This window comes from Hydra vulgaris, chromosome 12 (genome assembly GCF_038396675.1).
Source record: "Hydra vulgaris chromosome 12, alternate assembly HydraT2T_AEP".
NCBI lineage: Eukaryota > Metazoa > Cnidaria > Hydrozoa > Anthoathecata > Hydridae > Hydra > Hydra vulgaris.
In genome coordinates this window covers 17,110,748-17,126,418 of record NC_088931.1, presented here as the reverse complement: position 1 = coordinate 17,126,418, position 15,671 = coordinate 17,110,748, and the positions used below count along the sequence as shown (strand labels likewise).

The 15,671-nt window shown below is 28.6% G+C and overlaps 1 protein-coding gene across 2 annotated transcripts in view; it reads left to right on the top strand.

The window, feature by feature from the left end:
- LOC136088525 (uncharacterized) overlaps positions 1-15,671 on the top strand; it is a 68,428-nt gene that overhangs the window by 42,229 nt on the left and 10,528 nt on the right. The window contains exons 1-2 of one of the 2 annotated variants that reach the window (XM_065812384.1): positions 1,003-1,293; positions 1,462-1,843. In XM_065812384.1, coding sequence (XP_065668456.1) covers positions 1,288-1,293; positions 1,462-1,843 — 388 coding nt within the window. In that variant the 5' untranslated portion in view covers positions 1,003-1,287. Of the gene's footprint in view, positions 1-1,002; positions 1,294-1,461; positions 1,844-15,671 lie in introns of those variants that run through there. The other variant, XM_065812383.1, reaches the window with a different exon arrangement.

Genomic DNA, 15,671 nt, shown 5'->3' with positions numbered 1-15,671 from the left:
ATTTATAATTGAAAATGAACAATTTGATCCTTAACTGCTGTTAGTAATAATGAATTTTAATATTGCATGTAAAATTATTTAAAAATATTTGACTAAAAGAGTATATTAAGCCATTTTGAATAAATTTTTTGTGGAGAAAATAATAGACCATGTCAATTTAATTAATAATGCTACTTGATGGTAACATGTAATATTAGTTTATATAGTTTATAGGGTTTATATAGTTATTTTTTCACTTCATTTTGAAAGTCAATGTATGTAAGGTTTCAAAGGTCAATAAAAATTCTTTTAACAGAAAAGTTTTTGTTTTTTTTTACTAACTGATATTCCTATTGCCAGGTTTTGCACTATTTTTAGCAGTTATTTTTGCAATTTGGCAGTAGTTTATACTTTATGAAATGTTGAGATATTTATGCTATGCATAAGCCAATTCAAACCAGGCCTAAAATAGCAAACCAATATTTTTGTCTATAGAAATAAAAATGGTACATGAAGCAATAAATTAAATTTAATAAAAAGTGTTACTGTTACATAATTGAAAACTCATGTAAACTTTATTTTGAAAATAGTGATTTAATATGACAGGGAATGTTTTGAGATCTTAGTAGCAAAAAACAAACAAAATATAAACTAAAACTGCCATAAATCTTTAACCAATCCGACTGAAATATTATCAAGAGTTTGGCTGTATGCTACGTTTACACTAATTTTTATTAAATTATATGCAATGGTTCTCATTCAACAGGTGTTTTTTTTGTTGCACTGTAAATTCAAAATTTCACTTAATTTGAGCATTTAATATTAAATTATTTTTTGCTTGAAAAATTAAAAGATTTCAAAATTTCCATCACAGGGTATTGTGATGTACTGGAATATGAAATAATTGGTAGTGCAGGCTTATTTTTGGAACTAAGTAGACTTTTTAGATTAGTATTAATAGATTTTTTGGAGATTTAAACACTGGTGCATATCCTGCTTTTTTATAAATTCTTTTTAAATTAGGACTAATTCCAGAGATTTATGTAAAAAACAGAAAACTTTTTGGAGACATTAAGAAAAGTTGCTTTTTTTTTTGTCAACAAAGTTCTCAAGATACCTAACACCTTCATTTGTAGACTACGACTTTTTCAGACTTCTCTTCTCATAGCCATTTTCTACAAATACATCTGTAAGAAACAACAACTCATCATCAATATTATTTACTGTGCACAAACGTAATGCTCTATTGATGAAACCAATAAAAGTACCATTGATAATTTTAGTTTCATGGCATGAATTCAGTTTAAAATGAAGGTTTGTGATTGAATTCTTGCAATGTATTTTAAAACTATATGTACCTGTTTTATTGTTTTTTGTTATTGTTGTTGTAGTTATTTTATATATTTTTTGTTGTTGAAGTTATTTTATGTTTTAAACATTAATTGTTTTTTGTACATCAATTGACTTTATAATTTTGTTCAGCTACTAGCAATAGATCCGAATAGTATGCCAAAAAATACTAATTACACACTTGGAGAGGGAGGATTAGTTTATAAGTGCAAAACAAATCTGGAAGCAAAGTTTTTATGGAAAGTGTGTCGCTCTATCCATCCTGATGTTTGGCATGAAAAATCATATGAGATATCCTGCAAAAAAATGCTTAAAAATCAATCGCACTACTGCAAAGACATAAAACCAAACGCAATTACAAAAAATGATTATTACTACGCAGACAATGGTGTAATGGGTTATTTTAGTCAATTATTTTTGGACCATGTACAACAACCTCATGAAGGATGTATACTGTGCACAGCTGTTCGTAATTACTCAGTTGTGAATGCGTTTACTTACTACAAATATAGAGGTGATTTTAATTTCAAAAATTATTTTATTTAATCAATAAGTTGTTTTATTTAAGTATCTAAAGAGCAAAAAATTATTAGTTTATACTTTCAAGTTCTATTTATTTTCTAGATTAAATTATTAATAGAATGAATTAATTTATTATTAGAATACACAACATAAACTAAAAGTAAACATTAGAAACATTACATAAATAAAAATTAAGTTTTATTTTTTATCTGCGCATTGTTGTACAAACTTTTTAGTATTATTAAAAAAAAGTTAGTTTTGATTGCATGTGTGAATTTTGGAATTTTTCGTTTTTTTTGTTTGTTGGAATAAGTTAAAAATAATTAATTTAATTAGTGCCAAGTATATCTAAATCTTTAAAATTAAAGAAAAGCCTAAAGAAAAGGTTATGATTAAGTCATAGCTTGTGTCAACTTCGGATCCAAACTTATCTCTAATTCTGGTCGTAGTATTAACTTTTTAAAATAATGTTGTGACCAATATTAAAACTATGATCATTTTATAAAAATAAATTAATCTCTTAGCAGGCCTGTTTTTACCCATGTACAGCATAGACAGCTGTTGCGAAGCCAGGGGGTATGGAGAGGTCATTTTGTTGATTTAAAAACATGTGACAAGATATCAAAATAGTTTATTTACTTACTAATGTAACTTACATTTCTTTAGAAAATGTCTGTATTTCGTTTTAGCCGAGAGAATTGTTTCAAATATATGTAAAAATATATGATTGTCGCTTGCTTATTCTTTGGATTAACTTATTATAATTATCTATTACATTTACTAGTTGGTTTTTGATCTAAATGCTTTATAATCCAAATAATCTAATGCAGTAATATTTATTAAGTAAACTGTTTAACAAGCATAATTTATATAGGTGTGAATAAATGAGTAACAAAGTTGAGTTAAGGTTTTTTTGTTTAGATATAATCTGGATTTATATGACTTCATAACTTGGAGATATTTTCGAGCAAATATAGTCAATATGTGGATTTCAAGTAACCTTATTATCGGAACCACTCCTAAAAATTTTGTAGCAAAATCACTTTTTATTTCAACTTCATCAATAAATAGTTTGGGCAAATTTTGGGGTAAATAGTGTTTTTTAGAGAGAGAATGGAAAAGAATCCATTTGGTTTTATCAATGTTAAGAGTTTGATTTGAACCAAGTAGATATGCTTTTAAGTTCATCATTCATTGTAAAAAAGAGTTTGGATTTGTCATTATTTTCAGGAATAAGTTGGTGTCATCGGCAAACATGATACTCATTAAGTTTGAGGCTTTATTTAAGTCATTTGTATAAATTAAGAACAAAAGTGGTCACAAGATAGAACCTTGGAAAAAATTACGGAAAATATATATAGAAAATGCCTTTGGTTATTGTTATTATTAAAAACAAATTGTTTGCGGTTTGATAAGTAACTTTGAAGCTATTTTTTAGTTATATAATTAGTTCCATATTACTTCAGTTTTTTGAGCAGTTTTTCATGATCGACAGTATTAAATGCCTTCGACAATAAAAAAAACGTAATCTAAACCTTGACGCTCTTTTGAAATACTGAGAATATTTCCTTAATGTTTTAGTTTAGTTTAATTTAATGGTCAATAATTTAACATATTATCAATATTTAATAATGTTCGCTATGCTTAAATTATCAATGTAGATGTGCTGCATCAGGCACCTTTATACTAACAGTCTGATGATACTTGTGCACACTTGTGACATAAGTACCATACTATAAAAACATAATAGAATACTAGAAACATATTTGGAAAGAGTTTATTTCCATTTATCGTATAAAAATTCTCTTTTAACTGATTTGAATGTTCATCAAGTTGATTTTTGAACATGTTGAGCAAAGTTGCGTCAATTACTGTTTGCGGCAGGGTATTCCACTGCATCACAACACGGCTCATGAAGAATTTCTATCTTTGCATGCAATTGAGTGCTCTTTGCTGTGCAAGTCTTTGATTATGACCACATATAATATACTTTGACGACGAAGGACAATTAAATGGTACGTAAATGTTTATTTCATCGGTTTCACGCATGAACTTCAATATCAGAATTAAATCACCTCTTATTCTTCTTTCTTTAAATGTCGTAAGACCTAACATGACTCTTCGCTGCTCGGCGGTGCAATGCTTTATCACAGAAATGGTTTTTGTAGCATGATAAACATACGTGTGTACAGTTCTTTTCACATTGAAAAACTATGTCTGCAAAAAAAAATTTTCAGCCTCCCTAAGGAGCGGTTAGCGTTCAACGCAGCTGCTGAAGGTTGAGGATTAAGTTTAAGATCATCTGAGATATGAACTCTAAGATCTCTCTCTAAATGGGTAACTTTGATTGCAAGTGGCGGGCTGTCTGGTTCAGGAAAGAAATAGTCACTTTTTAACTCTTTTACCCCTCAACCAGTATGCATGGCTTTGCACTTTTCAGTATTAAAGGTTATAAGCCAATAATGTGACCATTCAATGGCTTTGTCTAAGTCTGCTTGCAGACTCCCCGAGTCCTGGTTGGATTATATGATGCCAATATTTTTGCTGTCATCAGCGTAGAGCTAGATCTGATGTTCCAATTTGTCTGGAAGATCATTAATGTACAGAACAAATAGTAATAGACCTAAGACTGAACCTTGTGGTAAGCTGCATTTTTGCATTGGATATCTCTGATTACAACTCTTTGCTGCCTTCCTAAGAGCCATGGTTTAATCAATGCATGAAGCTCCTTGTTGATTCTGTAGTTTTGAATTTTGTGGAGAAGTCTATTGTGTGGAACTCTTTTAAAGGCTTTTGCTAGATCCGTTATGATTATGTCTGTAGTGTATCCCTGCTACATAGCTTTTGTTAAAAGATTAAGTGTTTCCAGAAGATTTGTCAAGCACAACTTTTTCAAAGCAAAACCGTGTTTTTTTTTTATTTTGTATAAGACCGTTTATAATACAATGATTTAAAATCTGGTCTCAAATGAAATGCTCCATAACTTAACAAGGGATACTAGTGAGTGATACTGGTCTGTAATTAGATGCTTTTAGTTTTGAGATTTTCTTGAATATCAGGGTTATATTTGAGCGCTTCCAGTTGCCTGGCGCCTCACCTTAAGAAAGTGAAGTCTAAACAATAAGGGTAAGTGGAGCGTAAAATGTTGCTGCACACATTTTGAGTAGTCTTGGATGGATGTCCTTGATGCCCAACGGCATTCATCCAAGACTACTTGTTCCCGTCAAAGTTTTGAAGTCTTTTCTGTACTTCTTCATGTGCAATAAAGTGCGTTGTACATGTCACTTCTGTCCTTGGTTTGAAATCTAGCATTGGACTTTGCAGCTCAATTACAAAAACTGATTGAAAGTAGTCATTTAAAGTTTGACATATTCCTCATCAACTGTGCTTTCACCTGCATTGTCCTATAAAACTGTATTTGGTGCTTAACTTTTTTCATTTTGTTAATATAGGCATGAATCAATTTTAGGTCATTCTTTGAGGCTTTTTTTTACTAAGGATTTTGTGCGTAAATTGCCCAGCCCCTCAGTACTTTGCCCACAAAGTTCTTTTTTTATTTATTGCCTCTTTAACTGTCTGTGTTACTCATGGGTTTGCAACTTTAAAAAAAGAGTGTTCGTAGTTGGTATAAAGCTTGCAAGCGTATTCTCTCTTCTGACAAAACTATGGTAACATTCATTCATTGAGAGACCACTAAATAAAGGTTTCCAGTCGAGTGATTTTATGTATTTTTATATTTTCTTGTACTCTGCTTTATTTCACAAAGGAATTTATATCCGCTATCCCAGTTTTTGGAAACATGACCTACTGTGGTTACTCCAACACCTGCGTCTATTTGTTTGTAGTTTGTATGTACAAAATTAAAATCATCATAAACTAGCATTGTTGCGCATCCAATATTGTTCAGTCCCGCCTTTGATTTAGCTAGTGACTCTATTGTCTCAAGAAGCACCATGCCGTTTAGATCATGGGGCTGGTACATTTTTCTTTAGAATTTAGTTGGCTAATTTTAAGTTCACAAACACTGAACTCACTGAAGCACTGCCAGACAACCTCCACGATAGCCGTGATCTTGTCCATGCAGGTTATAACTTGCCAGTTCTGCTTATGAAACTCATTGAACAAAGTCTCTGCGACAAGATTATATCTGGGATTGCATTTTTAGATGTTGTTTTAATTCAAAAAACTAATTCATCAAGTTTTTGTCCCCCCCCCCTCTCTTTTATAGTAATTCGTACATTTGAAGTAACTTCCCCCTTCTTTATACCTGCCATCATATTTTATAAAAGACCACTGCAAAGTGTATACATCATTGAATGAAACTCTTTTTTTTTTTAATGAGGTATAGACATTGGTATAAAATTGTGGTAGTTTCGTGCCAACGTGCTCGTGCAGAACTATTGTAGATGATAAATGGTATCTCACTTCCAAATATATGTTTCCCCATCACAAGGATGTTGCAAAAAAAAATGCCACTTTGCAATAACGCAAAGTAATGAAATCTTGTTTATGGTAGCCTAAGTTGATAATATTTTTGTATTGCATAATTTTTATATTGTGATGCAGCTCCATCACTAAAAAAAATATGTTCAAATGTTTGTAATTGTTTAAGTTTATCAATAGCATAATTGGTAAAGCAATGATAATCAGTTCCATGTTTCAGATGGTCTGATATAACACAGTAGCTTTGTTTATCAAGTTTTTCATCTTTTAAAAAATAAAAGAGAATAGTGGTGCAAAGTCTCCAAGCTGTTATTCTAGTGGAAACCTTGCACTGTATTGTTATTAATATTAAAAAGCTTTAGTTTTCTGCAAGTAAGGAGAACTAAAATATGTTTTTTTTTCAATTAGTTTTTAAATGTTGGAAGTAGTTAGCTTGACTTTTTTATACAAAATGACGCTACTATAAATGTCAAACTGTTTACAAACTATTTCAATAAATTTATCTAAGGTAAAGTTGCTCGACCAAAAGTACATTGAAAAATTGATTTTTGCGATAAATATATATTAACTTTTTGTCATAAAAAATTGTCATACTACTTAGCATTTATTAGTTCTAAAAACAATAACATTTTATTCGGTTCTATCAGTACTTTTTTGATTGAATATCAGTAATTGAAAATTCAATAAACAAATAATTTTTTTCTAATTTTTATGAAAAATATACCTGACTTTTAAAGACTACCTTTAGGGATTACAATTAAGTGTTCGTTAATTTTTTTGGTTTTTATTAACTGATTGAACATGAATAGGTCCAAGATGTGTTTTAGACTTATAAAAATGGATTAATATGTTCTAAACACGTCTTGAGCCAACTAGTATTGATAGATAAGAAATTTATGGATAAAAAAATCATTAGGAAAAAAAAAGTTGCTTTCTTAGGTAACAGATGCTATGCATCAAGGACAAATATAAAGTAAATCTTGATCCAGGTCACATTGATTACTTATGACTCTTAAATGCGAGCTGCAATTAAGAGTTATAAGTCATCAGCCTTATAAACTGAATTTAAAAAAATACTTAAAATTTAGATCAACAAACAAATTGATTTTTTGATAATTTTCTACCTAGCTTTAAAGATCTTTATAACTATATAAAAAATTTTTAAGCTCTAAATTTTTAAGCTCTAAATTTTTAAGCTCTTTTAAGATCAGTGACAAGTTCTCTGTGACAAGACCTAATGGTCTTCTTTAAGTATCCGCATACTTAATTTTTTATTTATTTATTTTTATGATATCTTATCTTGCAATTTTTCTTTTGTGTATTTGTATTTGTATCTAAAACATTGTAATAAAGAATCAAAAGAAAAAAAAAAATTTTAATACACGGGTTGTTAGTCTCAGTTCCGTTCTGTAAATTATCACATAATGGTTTAGTAAGATAAATATTTAGAGCTTAAGTTAGTGATAAATTTGGCTAGGAAAGATATTTAGCGCTAAAAAATTTTTATATCAAAGTAATATCAGTATGTCATATTCTACTTCTCAAAATTTTCTCTAATCTCCTCAAATTCTAGAAATGTTTACTTTTCTAAAAAATTTTGAGATAATTTGCGGAACTGAGACTAAAAATCCATGTATTCCATAACAAAAATATCAACTTTAGCCTGCCATTATGCTAAGTTTTTAAATTTTTTAAAGCTAATTTCTTTGCTTTTAAAATCTAAAGCATTCTTGCTATCCTAAAATAATTGAAGTATAAAACTAATTTGTTCAATAGTTTTTAGCTTTTAAAAATGATGAAAAAACCCATTTTGCTTCAATAGTGAAATTTTATATATATATATAAAATAATATATACATATATATATATATATATATATATATATATATATATATATATATATATATATATATATATATATATATATATATATATATATATATATATATATATATATATATATATATACACACATATATATATATATATATATGTATGCATATATATATATATATATATATATATATATATATACACATATATATATATGTATGCATATATATATATATATATATATATATATATATATATATATATATACACACACATATATATATATATATGTATGCATATATATATATATATATATATATATATATATATATATATATATATATATATATATATATATATATATACATATACATTGACCAAGCCCTCTCTTTTTATACATCAGCCAATATAATTGTTGCTGGTGACTTTAATGCTCATAACACTGAATGGCTTGGCTCCAGTGTCAGGGACTCTGCTAGCGTTAAGGCCCTCATTTTTGTCTTTTTCAATCTCAACTTAAATAGTCAACTTTCCAACTCGCTTTCCAGACAACCCAAATCATTCACCTTCTCTACTCGACCTATGTCTTTTTTTCGATCCTAGTCAGTGCTCAGTTTCTCCACATTCACCCTTAGATGCTTCTGATCATGGTTTGATCTCTCTAAAACTTTTATCTCATTCTTCTTCATCATCAGAATCCCCCTATCATCGCACCTCTTACAACTACCTTAAAGCTAACTTGGACTCTTTCTGTGATTTTCTTTGTAATGGCCCTTGGGTAGAAATCTTTTGTCTTCCTGCTGACAAATGAGTTTCTTACATAACTTCATGGATTCAGGCTGGCATGGCAAGGTTGATAAAAATCAAGATTTTTTTGAAAAAAATCAAAAAAATCGATTTTTTTGATTTAAATCAGATTTTTTTTTTATTTAATTCGGATTTTTCTGATTTTAATTACATTTTGTAAAAATAAACTCTTAATCAAGTAGTTTTTAATGAAATGAGTTTTTTATGAAATTAATTTAAAACATTGAAAAATCTTTTTTAATGTTGATTATTTACAAATTTTCAAAGATTTGATCAATTAAATTTATAATTTAATTGATTCAAATTGAATTTAAGGGTTATATCCTGGGCGTAAAAAATGGATTATCTTGATAAACTCTGGATGGTCAACCATTCTGAAAGATGAGTTAGTAGCATCAATCATTCTTGCTATCTGCTCATCAATAGCTTCTTTTTCAGATTTAGTGGTTTTAATAAGTTATGAATCTAATATAGTTGTCACTGTCTTGCCACTGCTTGGTCTTGTCACTGTCTTTTTATTTTAACACAAAAAACTTGTTTTATCTACAGTAGATTAACTAAATTCAGTTTTCTTAACAAAACATTGACTAGTTTGTGGTTCTTCAGTTGTCTGGTTGATATTTTCTAAGATTTCTTGACAAATAATAATGTTTTTTTCATCTTGAACATCTTTCAGAAAACTACATTTACCATCACTTTTGTGGCTTCTCATTCGAGCAACCGAACCTTGCATTTGTACACCACAGCTTTTGCATTTAGCGTTATTCCCTTTTTCCCAAAATTTGCAGGTATTTCTTTAAACCATGTCCAAACTGCATCTTCTTTTCTACCTGCACCAGACATTTTTGTTTCTAGTTATATTAATTTTATTTTACAACTAAAAAATAACAACCAATTATAAATGAATACTGTAATTTAAAAAAATTTGAATATACTCTTATATAAAATGAATATATTTATATTTATTATATAAATAGTAACAAAAACAGAAATTAATGTAATTACTTAATAAATTAAAACATGAAAAAAAAAAGTTTACTTATATAGATAAAAATCTTACAACAAATTTAAAAATTTAATGATTTATAAGACTAATATATATTTTTTAATGTATTATCTGACTATTATAACTAATACTAGTTTATGCAGTAGTTGTATTTAGCTAGTGCAATTTACTTTAATTTGATTAATCAATAAACAATCGTTAAAAATAATTAAAATAAAAAAAATCAATTTAAATCATGATTTTTATTCATCTGATTTAAATCATGATTTAAATCGATTTAAATCAACTGATTTAAATCAATCGATTTAAATCAAAACAACCCTGTGGCATGGAATCTTTTATTCCCTCTCGATAATTCTCGGTCAAGTTTCACTCTTCTCCATGGTTTTCCTCACATTGTGCTGCTGCAATTTCCAATTGAAACCGTCACTTTCACATCTATCAGCAAAACAATTCTCCAGAAAACAGAGTTCTGTTTGCTATTGCTAAAAATCATTGTAAAAAGGCTTTGTCTAATGCCAAAGCTCGCTATTCTCAAGTCATAAAATCTTGTATTCCATTACCAAAATTAGGCTCTCATGACTTATGGAGAATTTTTAACAGTATCAATAGTAAGGGTAAATCTGTTATTCCATCTCTCTTGTATGGTTCAGACTTTGTCACCTCACCTAAAGACAAAGCTAAATTGTTTACTAAGAACTTTTCATCAATATCATTTCTTGATTCCATTAGTTGTGTTTTACCTGATATAACTGTCAAACAGGTTGATTCATTGCTTGACATTTGTATTACTCCAGCTTCTGTATCAAAAGTGGTTTACAGCTTGTGGTCCAAACAACATACCTGTTGTAGTCTTGCAAAAGTGTTCTCTGGAGCTGTCATCTATACTTTTGAAACTCTTCAACAAGAGCTTATCAGAGTCTTTTTTTCCGGCATGCTGGATTGCTGCATATGTTATCCCTACTTTCAAAAATTCTGGATAGCAATCTGATTTGTCTTACTATGATCCCATTAGTCATCTTCCTATCCTAAGCAAGGTTTTTGAATCTTTAGTTAACACACACTTAATCTCTCATCTTGAATCTAATAACTTAATTTCTGATAGATTTCGATCTTCTCGTTCTACAGCTGATTTGTTAAAAGTAATAACCAATATGTTTTATCGTGCATTAGACAAAGGTGGAGAGATTAAGGTCATCGCTCTTGACATTTCTTAAGCTTTTGATAAAGTTTAGCATGCTGGTCTTCTCCATAAGCTTTCTTCTTATGGTGTTTCTAGTAACATCTTTAAGATTATTGAATCCTTCCTTTCCAATTGCAGTATAAAAGTTATCCATGATGAACAGCACTCTTCTTCTAATTCTGTAACTTCAGGGGATCCTCGAGGTTCTATCCTTGGTCCTATACTCTTTTTAGTTTAGATTAAGGATCTTCCAGATATTCTCACATCTAAGGTGGCATTGTTCGCTGATGATACTACCATTTATTCTTGTCATGATAAGAAGCCAACACTCTCTGTTTGCTTGGTGGGTGCATTTAAGCTTGAAAAGGATCTCACTTCTGCTACAGCATCGGGCTCATAGTGGCTAGTGAACTTTAATTCAGATAAAACTCAATTTTGTTTAGACAATCGTTATTACAATAATTTTGATCTTTCTATATTTATGAACGGTAGTGTACTCGATGAGTCATCTACCCTTCATCTTCTAGGATTAACTCTTACTCTGATCTTTCTTGGAAACCATATATCAAATCCGTTTTAAAATTAGAATCTGCTAAGATTGCATCTCTTTATTGAGCTCGACACTTTCTTACTCTGGATTCTATTCTTGATCTCTATATATCTTAAATCCATCCTTGTATGGAATACTGTTGCCTTATCTGGGGCGGATCTTCTATTGATGCCCTTTTTTTTTTAGACAAGGTGCAAAAACACATTGCAAACATAGTTGGACCTGCTCTTTCAGCCAACTTTTAACTATTATCACATCGTCATAAAGTTGCTTCTCTTGCTCTTTTCTACATATACTATAATGGACACTGCTCTAAAGTGCTATCGTCTCTTGTGCCATCTACTAAAGTTCATTCTTATGTTACTCGTTATTCAATTAAATCTCATCTTTTTTCTGTTACTGTTCTTAAGTGCTCCAAAAACTCTTATTCGTCTAATTTTTTTCCTCAAACATCAGTTCTTTGGAATTTGCTTCCTTCATCTTGCTTTCCTGATTCATAATTTGCAATCTTTTAAGTCATCTGTCAATCATTATCTTGCTCTATAAACTTAACTTCATCTTTTCTGTTCTAGTAACTTCCAACTCTAATAGTGGTTGCTTGCAGCTATGTTGTAAGCGAAGATGTAAAAAAAATTATATAAATATATATATTTATAATTTTTTTTAACAGTTGCACAAAAATTTTGTTTTAATTTTGTAATTTTCTTGTGAAATTTGTACTGCTTAACATTCGTTGTAAAACAAAGTTTATATTGTAATTTAACAAATTTTGTTGTAACTTTTGTACAACAAAATAGTTGCTGTATGATGTTTTTACATGTTTTGGACCCCAATCTTTTAGTAAAATTTGTTCAAACTTTTGGCTTGCAAGTATGTTGTGATTAAACAAAAGGACAATTTTTAAAAATTGGTTTGCAAATTTTTTAATTTCTTTGAAATTAGAAAATGAAATAAATTAATTGTACATTCAAAAGAGTTTTTTGAGTATAGAATTAATTTATTTCAATTATAGTCTTTATTTAAGCTTTATAATCTTTATTGATACCTATTTTAATGATGAATCAAAACTCAAATAAAAAGATGGTCAATATCATATATTCATGGTTATGAGTATATTATACTGACCCTATTTTTTATACTATTTATTTGAAAAATAATAGTTATTATTGTAGGTGTTCCTCTGACCTTCATTGTTAATTCTTTTTTTTTTCTATATATAAATGGTATTAACACATTAAATACTTTAAAGTACTCACTTTACTGACCAACCGACTGGTGGAAAATTGTCTGAAAAGCTTAATAATCATCTCAACTATGACCTAACTGTTGTTTCATCACTATCATGTGACCATAGCTACCACTTATCCTTCATTGATTATGTTCCAATATAGACTATCTCTAAACACCAAAAAAGATTAAAATAATTTTCTTTAAATCTAAAGCAAAATAATTATATAAAAACTCAATATCAGATTAAGTGATCAAAAACTATAATCTGCTAACCAAATAACAAAATACTAGGTGATTTTAGATAAGTCTAACCAGAATGCAGCTAATGTTTTTTTATTTATTATAATAGGTCATCACCAAATATCAAGTAATTGGCAGTTTTAAATTTGACAGTTATAATTTTGAAAATTAGTTGAAAATTTTTATGTGTATCAAGCAAGATTTTTTATTTTATTTTGTTATTTCTATTTTGCTTTAGGTTAAATATCTATTCTAAGGTAATTATTTACAGCAATCCTTTTGACAGTAGTTATTTAGATTTTATAAAACAGTGGTTAAAACTTTATTTTACTTGTTAACTATTGTATTAATAGTACATTTAATGATAATTTTATTTAAAAAATTTCTGTAAACCTCTTAGTTTTAAGTTTTGTATAAGAAATTAGTTGTTGTTAGTAAAGAAACTTTTATATTGTTACTATGCAACTATGTGAAATATGTGACATCTTATCAATTAAGGTAACTATGATTAGGGTGACCATTGTCCCGGTTTTTTTTGTAGGAGAGAGCGGCGCTCTCTCCTACAAAAGATCTGCTCTTGTACCCAATCCTCCAACCCTTATCACACCGTCGTAGTGTTGCTTCTCTTTCTCTTTTCTATTAATACTATAATGGGCACTGCTCTAAAGAGCAAGTGCCTCTTGTGACATCTACTAAAATTTATTCTCGTGTTACTTGTGTTACCCATCATCAAATCTCATTCTTATACTGTGACTGTTCTTAAGTGCTCCAAAAAATCCTTTTTGTCTAGTTTTTTTCCTCGAACATCAGTTCTTTAGAATTCACTTCCTTTATCTTGTTTTCCTGATTTAGATAATTTGCAATCTTTTAAGTTGTCTGTCAGTTGTTATCTTTCTCTATAAACTTCATCTTTTCTCTTCCAGTAACTTCCAACTAATGGTGGTTGCTTGCAACTTTGTTGGAAGTGAAGATGTTAAAAAAAAATCTAGTTTCATAAATTTAAAGATCTGCTACATGAATTTAATTATATAATTATGGTATTATATGTACTATGATATGCAATAGCACTTTTAAATCTTGCAAATCTGATCAACATTAGTTGACTAGCTGTAGTAAGGATGTTTGTCTATTTTTTTCTTAAACTCATTTATAGATTTTGAGTCATCTTCTTTATGTTGTTCTGTTTGTTTGCAATTACGTTAATTTAATTTTGAAGTTGTCTTTGTAGTTTTTTATTAGTTCTTTTCTAATTAACTTTTACCCTTTTAAAGGTAAACATAATGGTTCTGGGTACACATGTATTTTATTAAACTCTTTCAATTTTTCAATTCTTTTTAATGAGGTTGCCTCATGTTCTTTTTAAATTTAGTGAAGTCTAAATGATTGCATTATTCTTCAAAAGTAAGATGTTTTATTTCATAGAAAATCTTTTTAGCGCTTTTTTGATTTTTTTTTTTAAGTTTTTTTAATTTCATTTCTTAAAATTTGGATTCTATAGTGTATTGAAAAATTTATTTAAAGTCTAGTGTAGGAAGTGAATAAAAGTTTCTAAAGATTTGAACCTCGATGTGAAAATGTTTTCTTTAGCTTACTAAGCATTTGGTTTGCTGTAAAGCAAGATTTACTAACTTGATTTTTCTGTTTTAAATTATTTGAACTTTGGATTTTGAAATCATGGTCCAATAAGTTGAACATAATTCATTGGACTTTTTGGCTATATGTTTATATTATTTTTTGTATTTGAATTTCTGCAGCTGATATACATAGTTTTGTTTTTATTTATATTAATACCCATACGCCATTTTGATATCCGTTGAGTAATTTTGTTAACATCAAATTGCACTTTAGTTGTATCTGCGTCGTACATTATTTTTATTAGTTCTAGCAAGTAACTTTGTGTTGTCTGCATTTTTGGATTTAATTCAAATTATAAACAAGATTGTTTATAAATATAATGAAAAAAATAGTTGCTGTAGCTAGGGTTTCCATTCTCCTTTTTTTTCCATAGGAGAACACAGTGAAAACTTTAATTTTAATTAGTTTAGCGCTGTACTCTCCTACGGAATAAGGAGCTATAACAGAACCTTTGAGGTTCTCTTCTTGTAGGAGTACCCGATTTGATTTGGAAGTTTGTAAACTAATTTTTTATGGGATATCATAAGAAATTAGTTTACAAAGTTTGAGAGTTTGTACCACTACCAGGTCACTTTTAGTACATAAGCAATATACAATAACAATGATTATATTTTGAGTTAATCAATTGTAAAATATATTACAATTTTAACAACTGTATTTTTAACATTAAAATTAATTTTTTTAATAGGTTTCCATTAATAACATTTAGTATTAGGTCTTCCGGAAAGTTGTGTCCATTTTTTGAACAAAATAAAATACAAATTTTTAATATCACCTATAAACTTTATTGAATGATATATTTGCCATTATTTTCAATGACATCTTGCCATTGAGATGGTAATTTGTATATTCCATTTTTGAAAAACATTTCATTCTTTGATTCAAAATTAAAC